General features: G+C 42.1%; 1 protein-coding gene across 1 annotated transcript; it reads right to left on the bottom strand.

Moving 5' to 3' along the window:
* Positions 1-475: 475 nt before the first annotated feature.
* Positions 476-10,995, bottom strand: CCR9 (C-C motif chemokine receptor 9). The gene is made up of 2 exons (XM_036761635.1): positions 10,978-10,995; positions 476-1,531 (listed from the first exon to the last, which is right to left on the bottom strand). Exons 1-2 carry the CDS (start codon positions 10,993-10,995, stop codon positions 476-478), a joined length of 1,074 nt encoding a protein of 357 aa, XP_036617530.1.
* Between the last annotated feature and the right edge of the window lie 457 nt (positions 10,996-11,452).

The following is an 11,452-nucleotide window of genomic DNA, read 5'->3' on the forward strand; positions in this document are numbered from 1 at the left end:
GAAGAAACCTGGTTCAAGGAACAGGCAAATTTGTCCTGATTCTAGAGTAGAACAGCTGGGGAGAAAAGAGACAGGAAATCTCAAGGCAAATACAGTGGTGTTAAATTTTGTGCTACCTTAAGTACATTAATCTGTGGTAGTGGTCAGTGATCACATGCTTTAATGCTTGAATAAATTTGATAGTCAGAAGTTGAGTGTGACAATTTTCAAGTCAAGAAGACCAGTATGAATTCTAAATGGGACTACAATGGACAGCACCACGAGTCAGCCATCCATTTCCCAGGGCTCCCCTATAAAACACTGGATTGAGGCATATAGAGCCATGGAAGTCTTTTAACTTGTTGTAAGGGGATGCTTGTGTTTTTCTGTATCCTTTATGTTCTTTTTCTTTTTCCTCCTTTTTGTTGCCTCATGGGCCAGTCAGGTGGTCCAGACAGGGCGGGGTGGATCGTCAACCTCTGAGAGAGATGATCTCTTAGAAGGAGAGGGGTCCAGATGTTGTCTCTACCATCATGGATGACAACCCTGGGCTCCCTTCTCTCCTAGAGAAGGAGACCCATTGGGCCTGGCTGATGCATCCCAGTTTCCTCAGGGTTTTCACAAGATCCTGGCGGAATTTCTTACCCACAAAAACATAAAGAACTGGGTTTAGGCAGCTGTGGAAGTATGCAATGGTCTGAGTAACCTGGAAACAGATGTCAATGTAGGTAGAAATGTCACAGTCTACGATGAACATCTTGTAGGCATCGATGGTCTGCACCAATATAATGATGTTATAGGGAAATTGAGATAAGACAAAGACTATGAGGACCAAAACCGTCACTTTTAAGGCTCTGTGTTTAGACGACTTCTTGGCTTGCACCAGAGTGTAAATGACAATGGTATAACAGCCAGTCATGACGGTGAGTGGGAGGAAGAATCCCAGAATAAACCTTAGCATTGAAAGGATGGCCTTGAGCTCAACACTGGGGTAGACCATTGTACAGATGGTGTTATCAGATTGCGTCTTGCTTTGGCTGTACAGGCATTCGGGGATACACAGGGTGAGTGCCATTACCCAGATGGCAGAACACACTGTTTTGCTATAGAGAAGACACTTCTGCCTCCAGCGATGGGCTTTCATGGCCTGGGCAATCACAATGTATCTGTCGATACTGATACACATGATGAGCAGCATGTAGCTGTAAAAGTTCATCTTGTATGTAGCATTCACCACCTTGCACATGCTGGTCCCAAATTTCCACTGGCTGGAAGCATCAATAGCCCAGAAGGGCAAAGTGAAGAGGAAGAGGAGGTCAGCAATTGCCAGGTTCAGCAGGAACATATCAGTCATGGTCTTCACTCTGGTACAACCCCAGTACATAATGACGACTAGACCGTTCCCTAAAGTCCCCACCACAAACACAAGCCAGTAGAGGGGTGGAAGGAAGTATCTAGCCAATTGTCTGACACCGGCCTTCATGCAGATGTCAGTGAAGCCACTGACTGTGTAATCCACATCGTCAACAGTGGAATTATAGTCAAAGTTACTCTGCAAAGGGTCAACAGAGAGAGAATTAGAGAATACGCATTTGTTAAGTAAGCACTTACTACATGCCAAACACTATGATCCTCACAACAGCCCTCGGAGGGAAGTGCTCTTACTGTCCCCACTTAACAGCTGAAGAAAGTGAAGCAGACAGAGGGTAAGGGACTTGGCCAGGGGCACACAGCCAGTAAATGTCTGAGACTGGATGTGAATTCAGGTCTTCCTGATTGCAGGACTGGGCTCTATCCACTGCACCACCCAGCAGATCAAGGAATTTATACCAAAGGCAGAGCAATAGAGTAAGAAAGAAGAACAAATGCAATCTGTCTTAAAGGCAGAAAGAAGCCTTTAATGTCTCTTCTGATGTCTTGAGTCTAAGAGCAGAAAGAGGCTTGAACAAAGTGTTTACTTCTCAGTGGGATGTAGAAATCCTATTACTATCTGTTTGATTTTTATCATTAGATTAGCCCAGGGGTTCTCAAATGTAGTAGTCAGGCACTTAATTTACTACCAGCACCCATAGCTGGCTTTGCCAAACAGAGCCATAACTAGGGTGGGGAGGCTGGGGCTTTGCCTTAAAGTGTCAAATTTTGAGGGCACCAACTGTCCTTGAAGGCCTTCTGAAGTACAGAAATTACAAAGTGTAGCAACTAGTCAATAGTAATAATTCATTAAAATAGGAAGCTGCCAGACTGGGGCAAACTCCTGCTCGATCCTACAATCTCTATGATCTATGAGGACCCACTTCCTATGGCTTGCCCCAAGAGCATGTGGAGGTATTTGTTCTGGGCCCCAAAAATGCTAGTTATAGTTCTGTTGATAAGGGGAAAAAATGGATCTAGTTATCTACCCAGCTGACTCTAACTACACATCTAATTTGCTCTCTTTCCACCCCCACAAACACACAAACACGTACCACATAAACTGGACACAAGAAGGAGTGGTTATACCTATTAAGGTTGTAGCCTGACTAGGTACACTATCTTAACCTTCCTAGGGCCACTGTCTATCTTCTTAACCTGTGGATCCCTTCTCAGAAGAATATGTTGCCTATATTCATAATTGAAGGAAATGATAAATTTCAGTTAGAGGTTAGTGAAAATCAATTTTCTTTTCCTATTCAAGTTCATGGACCGCCGCCCCCCCCCACTTGAAATGATAGGGATCTGTTAGGCCCAGGTTAAGAATCCCTGGTCTCAAACTAAAAATAAATAAACTTTTAAAAAATGCCATCCACATCCAGAGAAAGAACTATGGAGTCTGAATGAAGAGCAAAGCAGACTATTTTCTCTTTTTGTTTTCTTTCTCATGGTTTCTCCCATTCATTATAATTCTTCTATACAACATGACTAATGTGAAAATATGAATGTTGAATAGTAACGTATACGTAGAGCCCATATCAGATTGCATGCTGTCTTGGGGAGGGAGGAGGGAAGGGAGCTGGAGAAAATTTAAAACTTATGGAAGTGAATGTTGAAAACTAAAAATAAATAAATTTTTTTAAAAAGAATCCCTGGTCTCATGGAGAGGGGGCTGCCTTAGGAGTCAGTAGCCTGGCACTGTAGCACTACCTTTGAATCTAAATCTCTTATAATTAAAGGGTCAGTTTCCCCTTCTCTAAAATGGCCCCAACACCCAGGTAATAATTTGAAGGGCACCATTGACTCTGAGCAGAAATGAACAAATCTCATTTCTCTTAAGAACATTTCTTCTGTGTGGTATTGAAGAAGTGTTGGTTCTGCAGTTGAGGGACCTGGGTTCAAATTCTACCTCTGACACTTATTCCCTTTGTGACTTTAGGCAGGTCACATAACATCCCTCAGATTTCTCATCTGCAAATTTAAGGGGTTGGACTACATGGCTGATGAATTGTATGAATCAGGATTCCCAAGAGGTTCTCAATATTTGTTGGATCATGAACCCCTTTGGCACAGTCTGGTAAAGCATATGGACTGCTTCTCAGAGTAAAGTTTTTAAATATATAAAATAATAACAGTCAGTTAATAGTTGAAAAACATTTATTAAACATCTACTGTGTGCCAGGCACTGTGCTAAACAATGAGGATACAAAAGGAGGCAAAAGACAGTCCCTGTGCTCCAGGAGATTGAAAACTAATGAAGGAGAGAGCAAGGGGGGTTGGGAAAAGCTTCCTGTCGACAATGGGATTTTTAATTGGGACCTGAAGGAAGCTAGGAAAGCCAGTAGGCTGAGTTGAAGAGGCATGGCGGACAGGCAAAGAAGATGCCCAGAGGAGGGGTTGGAGGGTCTTGTTCATGGAGCAGCCAGGAGGCCATCGTCATTTGATCGAAAAGGGTATGATGGGGGAGTAAGATGTGAGAAGACTGGAAAAGTAGCAGGGGGCTAGGATATGAAGGGCTTTGAATGCCAGGCTCAGCATTTTGTATTTGATCCTGGAGGCAATAGGGAACTATTGAGTAGGAGAGGGGAGGTGACATGGGCAGACCTGAGTTTTAAGAAAATCACTCTGGCAGCTGAATGGAGGATGGATTGGAGATGGCAGACCCACCAGCAGCTAGTGAAATAGTCAAGGCAGGAGGCAATGAGGATCTGCCGCAGAGGAGTGGCAGCATGGGGGAGAGAAGAGAGTGCATTGGAGAGATGCAGTAGAAGTGAAGCTGACAGACTTTGGCAACAGCTTGGATCTGGGGGATGAGAGAGATAGGGAGGAATCCAGGATGACTCCTAGGTCATGAGCCCAAGGGACCGGGAGCATGTTGTACCCTCAACAGTAACAGGGAAGTTGCTATAATAATGTAATAAACCAATTACGCTGAAACATAACTGTCGAGATTTTTTTTTTAAAGCCCAGAAGCCCCAAGTGAAGATCTTAATCTAGAGATAAGTATCTTGGTTAATTGACTCCACCCTTGCCACTGTCTGCCAGCCCTCGGTAACAACATCCATGCCCCAGGGTTAGAAAATTCTTTGGGCTCAACAGAAAGTCTCTTGTCAGTGAAAACATTTCCAGATGTTTCTTTTGATTGAAGCAAAAATTTCTTTAATCACATGTTCGTATCAGCTGGGTATCCTTTCTATTCTTGCTAGGGAAATTCCTAATTCTGAAGCTGTGAGGAACTTATCTATTAAGGAGATAGATCTAAATACAGTTATTTTATATATTATATATATATTATATATATTTTATCTATCTATCTATCTATCTATCTATCTATATATATATATATATATATATATAGTAAGGTATACAGGTATTCAGTACTGTGCCTTTGGTTCCTAACTATGCTGAGCCAATGGCTTGCAATTAGAAGCACTTCTTGGCCATAAAGAAATGTGGGTTATAGTCTTGACCTAATTTGGACTAATGTTGTCAAACAGGAATTTATTAAATCAAGAGTTAGGTTTTAGCTCTAATTGTAAAGAGTAATTATTTGTTAGCTTTGGGAAAGCACTGCACCTTATTATGAACTGCCTTTCTATGAAAATAGGACTGAGGGAACATTCTTGCCAGGAAATAAAAGATGTTGTACAAATTAAGAAATCTGAGAAATTTAAGCTTTTTAATCTCTTTTTGTTGTACGGCCATTTTTTAAGTCATATATGACTCCTTATGATCCCATTTGGGATTTTCTTGGCAAAGATACTGGAGAGATTTGCCATTTCCTACTCCAGCTCATTTTACAGTTGAGGAAACTGAGGCAAACAGGGTTGAGTGACCTGCCCAGGGTCACACAGCTATTAAGAGTCTGAGGCCAGATTTGAACTCAGAAAGAGGAGTCTTCTTGACTCCAGGCTGGGTACTCTATCCCCTGTGCCACCATTTTAAAAGAGGAAATCTATTTAAACAAAGAAAATTATTTCTGATGATGAAAAAATTAGAAACTTGACCTTTACTAATAACAGGATAATAGATGTAGATGTGGAAGGAATCTTCAAGGTCACCTAATCCCACCACTTCATTTAATAATGATAACTGAATTTTACGTAGGTGTTAACACTTGCAAAGTGCTTGACATATATTATCTTATTTGATCCTTCCATGTGCAGCACTTTGAACACGGCACGTACCACATGGACACTCTTTGTTTCAGCTGTGCTCCAGATCTCTGTCCAGGTAAATTAGGATATTTGGCTCTTGACATATTCTATAATTAGAATTTATAATGGTTGGGATCTGGTAACGCACATAGCTTGGCTTCCTTCAATGGTTCCTTCTCCCCAGGGTGGATATTCCACCTGGGCTCAGCTAGCAGCGGAGTCCTCCAGGTCCTCTCATCCTGGGTAGTCTTGTCCCATGCCAAGTGTAACCTGCCCGAGCTATCTAGGCATCTAACTGTAGAAGAATTGCCACTGCCTTCAGTTCTCAAAGTCAACCCAGAATCCAGAGATGAATCTGTTCTGAACAAAGTCTGATATAGATCTACCCCTCATCATCCATTCTGTGGTGCTCACCCCCCCCCAACCCACCCCCTACCCCTACCTCCCCAGAGTTTAAAAGGGTAAGAAACTTGGCTTGGATTCCAGGGCCCAGAAGTAGGTTTGCAAGTTCCTACTTGTCAGTTGTGGGCAGGATGACTGTTTACCATCAAAGGAGACCTTGGCTGCCTCCCTCGGTACGAACAGAAGCAGCCTGCCGCTGTCCGCCCTCTTTAGGCGTTGTGACTGTCGTGACACACAAACAGAAAACTCAAGATATAAGTCAAAGTAATCTCCCAAAGCTCTGGAAACCACAGGGGAACAAACAGACATTTAAAATTTAAAGAGACCTATAAGCAAGAGTAGGATGTTTACCTCTCCTACATCATTTCGAGACCCTCGCTTCCTATCCCCAGCTCCTACTTAGGACAGGTCCTGGTTTATAGGGAACATTCGCATAGGCCTATGGACTGAATGTAGACCCTAAGAAGAACCGGAATCACGGGCAGGAGCATCTATGAAAATGCACAGGAAAGTAGAAAGCTAGGTCATTGTTATTATGTTTTCTATATAACCTGGCATTTATACAGCACTTTAAGGTTGGCAAAGCATTTTACAAATATTATCTCATTCGATCCTCATAACAAGGTGGGTGTGTACTACTATCATGCCCATTTTACAAATGAGGGAACTGAGGCATAAAGAGTATAAATAACTTTCCCAGGGTGACACAGGTAGTAAGTATCTGAGACTGGATTTGAACTCAGGTCTTCCTTACTCCAGGTCCAGCACTCTACACACTGTGCAATCTGTTGAGATGGGATTAAGCATGCATGTAAAGGAGGTGGCCTTGGCAACAGAACTGCCTTTTCATACAAGACAGGAGTGAAGGAGGGGATACGGGAGGAAGATGTCTTAGTGACCTAAGAAGAAGAGAAGGGGAGAAGAGAGGGAAAAGCCTCCATTTTTCTCGATTTTTCAGCCAAGAAGGTTGGGGTAGAGAGGGCCATGGAAAGTTTGTGAAGGGAAGAAAAGGTTTGGAATAGCAGCAAGGGGGAATGAGATACTGAATCAATTAATATCAATTAATATAATCCAGGGTTGTTGTGTGGATCCATTGAGCTATTTGCAAAGTGCTAGAACAGTGCCTGGCACACAGTAGGCACTTAAAAAATGCTTATTCACTTGCCTCCTCATCTTCTCCAGCAGATTGCCCCTACTATCATTGCACTTTCCCCCTGATCGTCAGTCTCTCCTATCCACTAGCTCCTTTCCTGAACCTACAAACACACTCATGTCTCCCCCATTCTTAAAAACTCCTCACTTGGTCCCACCATCACTGCCCCATATTATCTATATCTCTCCTCTCCTTCTCAGCTAAATTCTTTGAGGAAGGGGCCTCTACTTCCTCTATGCTACTCACTCTCTTCTAACCACTCTGAAATCTGGCTTCTAACTTGATCATTCCAGCGAGACTGCCATTCTGTAGAACAATTTGGAACTATGCCCAAAGGGCAATCAAACTGTGCATTCCCTTTGGTCCAGCAATACCACTTCTAGGTCTATATCCCAAAAGAGATGAAAAACAAAAAGGAAAAGGACCTAAATGGGCAAAGATATTTATAGCCACTCTTTTCTGGTGGCAAAGAATTGGGAATTGAAGGGATGCCCATCAATTGAGGGAATGGTTGGACAAGTTGTAGTATATGATTATGATGGAATACTATTGTGTTATAAATGATGAGCAGGATGCTCTCAGAGAAACCTGGAAAGATGTACGAACTGAGTCAAAGTTAAATGTACTGTGTACAAATTAACAACAATATTGTAAGATCATCAGCTGTGAATGACTTAACTCTTCTCAGCCATATAATGATCCAAGACAGCTCTGAAGGACTTAAGGTGAAAAATGCTATCCATATCCAGAGAAAGAACTGATTTGGTCTGGATACAGACTGAAGCATCCTTTTTTGCATTCTTTATTTTTCTTTGGGTTTTTTTTTGGTCTATTTTTAAAATTTTTTATAACATGACTAATATGAAAATGTTTTGCATGACTACACATGTAGAACCTGTATCAAATTGCTTGCCTTCTCAATGCGGGGGAGGGATGAAGGGAAAGAATTTGGAACTCAAAATTTTGAAAAGAATGTTAAAAAATTTTTTACATATAATTGGAAAAAATGAAATACTAAATAATTTTTTTAAAAAGAAAAGGAAAAGGTCAGAAATTCTGAAATTGTCCTTCTGTTTCTAGTTCTATTGTGAGGTATAGTGATTTGTTAGTTTCTCTACGCAGCTTTGAATTTAAGAAATGGATTCAGCCTTGGAAGTGTCTTGTTCCCATTTGAGAAGTTCAGGAGTATGGAATTCATGGACATTACATTCCTTGTCAGGAGCTATAATGAAGACAAGGACTTTAGTTCCAAGAAGTGTGTGATTAGAACAGGAGATATAACCCTAATGACTAATGAGTTAACTAACTAGATACTAACTAGTTAACTAACTAGTGTCCTCAACTAACCCCCTCTCATGCTTCTAGTTAACTATGCCTTCTGATATTAAGTAGAAGACAAATGATTGTTAGGTGAGAAAGAATCATCTGTATCACGTACAATGTACAAGTGAAATGGCTTTTCTTTTGGTCTTCAGCTGAATCAAGGAAAGGTAGGGGAGAAACAGAAAAGAGAATTTTTCATAGCTCTTGCTCAACAAGGGAAATCAAAGGGCATCATGTCCAACCTCTTCATTTTATAAATGGGAAAACTAAGACCCATAGAAGTGAATGACATATTTGAGGTCACACAGTAGGGACAGAGCCAGGATTCAAATAAGGTCTTATGACTCCAAGTCATAAAAAGCTCCTTTACCACTGCATCAAACACTTAAGTTTTCAATATTTTCCCCACTGGCTGAAGCCTTTCTGGCTTACTGTTTTCAAGACAGAATGTTAAGGTATTAAGTCAATGAATGGGTAATATGTTACAATTGTGAGAACTCTGTGAAGTTACTTCAGTGGGAAAAGCCCTGAGTTTAGAATCAGAGCCCAAGCTCTCTCACTTACTGCTGGTGTGAGCCAGGGGAAGTAAATTTCTCTCTCTCAAACTCAGTAAAATTTGGGGGTTGGATTAAAAAAAACATCCCTTGCAGTTCTAAATCATGTCCCCACTCTGGGACTCAGTTTCCCTTCTGTGCAGTGAGGACCTTAGACTAAATGATCTGTGAGGTCCTCTCCATTTCTCCACACCTACTTTAAAGGGCAAGTTTCATTTTGTGGTCCAGACAAAACATCTGTCTGGGTTTTAGCATCTGGAAAGTGCTATGGAAACCAATTAGATGGAATTAGCTGTCTCCCTGTCTCCTGGTAGTAGTAGGTTTGTAACTAAAAGGTGATTTGGCCATCGCTGAAGATCTATTTCACTTGCCAACATCTTCCTAAAATGAACTTTCAATCGGGGTTATGAAAGCGATGTCAGGAAAGCCAGGAGGTGCCATGGTGAATAGAGTTCTGGGCCTGAAGTCAGGAATTCTCCTATTCATGAGTTCAAATCTGGCCTCAGATACTTACCAATATCTATATTACTCTAGAGGTAACTTTGGGAAAGAGAGTCAGAAGGAGAAAGCTAGTGACCCCACAGGAGGCTAGAGGTCCGGTTTCAGCATGTTCCCAAGCTCTGGTCATGAATGTCAGGCTCCAGACAATCTAGTTGTATGAGTTACAGTCTGGTCTGTAAGCTATCATGCAGTGACCTATAGGTAAGGGAGGGTATGCTTTAAAAACAAAGTAAAAGCCTGGCACTGACAAGTAACTGGGGAATGGACCAGCCTGAATAAGAAGGAAAGAAGGAAACATTTATTTAGTGCCTACTATATGCTACAAATATTATCTCATTTGATCCTTGTAACAATCCTTTGAGGCAGAAACTATTTTTATCCCCATTTCACAGTTAAGAAAATTTAAGTTAAGTGACTTGCCCAGGGTCACACAGCTAGTAAGTGTCTGAGGTCCAGGCCCAGCACTCCAGCCAGTGAGCCACCTGACTGCCCTGATTCGAGCTAATTGGGACCTAGCTATATAGAAAACAAACCTTGAAGCCAGGAAGACCTGGATTCCAATCCCTACCTCTGTCAAATATTGCCTTGTTATCCTGGGCAACCCCTCCTGGATCATTGCCTTATCATGGCGGAGGGACTTGCATAGCTCAATGAAAGTAGGAGCTATGAAATGTAGGGCTGCCCAAGATAGACAGGTCATAGTGGAGAGTTCTGACAAAAGGTGATTGCCTAGAGAAGGAAATGGCAAACCACTGTAGTATCTTTGCCAAGAAAACTTTACCGACAGTATTAAAATGCATGACATCAGAAGAGGAGCCCCTCAGGGCGAGGGCCTGGCATGCTATGGTCCATGGAATCATGAAGAGTCAGATGTGGCTGAACGAATGAACAGCAAGAATCCCAGGCAAATCTCTTAACTTCCAGTGTTCTAGGCATCTCTTTATGGTTAAGTGGCAGAAGGAGGGTTTCCTCACCTAGGAATTCCCTATACCAATAAAATAGCTGGTCCAGTCCCAATCCCAGTCCTAAAGTGCAAGTCCCTGTGGGCAGTGAAGATCAAAAAATAATGGCTGTGTGACCCTGGGCAAGTCACTTAACCCCAAAAGCCTCGCTAAAAGAAAAAGGAAAAAAAGTAATGGAAAGGATGATCCCTGCCTTCAAGGAACATATATGTGGGAGAGAAAGGACATGGACACAGACAAACGTTATACAGGCTTGCATGTAATAGAGCTAAAGAATTTCCAGACAAAGTGTTCTAGGAAAATACAAGGCAAGAAAGAAGGCATTCACTAGAAGGATCCAGGAGGGCTTCAGGAAGGAGCTACTTAAAGTGTCAGACAACACATTGTCCTATACTTCGGTGGGGAAAGAGGCTGCATTGAGACCAGACACTCTCTGCTAGTTTGGGACACAAAACGCCCCAAAGAATGACCATCCCCAATCACTACCACCAAAGCCAACCTATGAGGAACCGGGGGATTAGCATAACAGTACTCACCAGGAATTCAGTGGGCATCTTGATTGCTCAGGCCGAGACTTGTCTTTAGAAGGATAGCACCAAAAAAATAATAATAATAATGAGGGAAATCACAAAGATCAAGAAAAACTGCACACCAATCAATCAGGTTAAATTTTGAAATCTAGACACAGTCTCCCAGACCTAGACCCCCGTGGGAACTGGATGGAAATTCCTTCAGGTCCCAAATACAAAATGGAAAAAAAAAACCCTAGCACAGCTTAGACTTTGAAGCAGAATGAGAGGGGGTTGGCCACCTCTGAATATGCTACTGTGGATTAGGCCAATGTACAAAGCCAGGGATGTGCAGCTAGCAATGAAACATACAGCTGCGTATAGAAAAGAGAAGTAAGAGAGGAAGGCACCCTGTGCTTTGACCTTGCTGGGGTTGTGTGTGTGTGTGTGTGTGTGTGTGTGTGTGTGTGTGTGTGTGTGAGAGAGAGTGTGTAATCCCATT

The sequence above is a fragment of the Trichosurus vulpecula genome, chromosome 5, assembly GCF_011100635.1.
Source record: "Trichosurus vulpecula isolate mTriVul1 chromosome 5, mTriVul1.pri, whole genome shotgun sequence".
NCBI lineage: Eukaryota > Metazoa > Chordata > Mammalia > Diprotodontia > Phalangeridae > Trichosurus > Trichosurus vulpecula.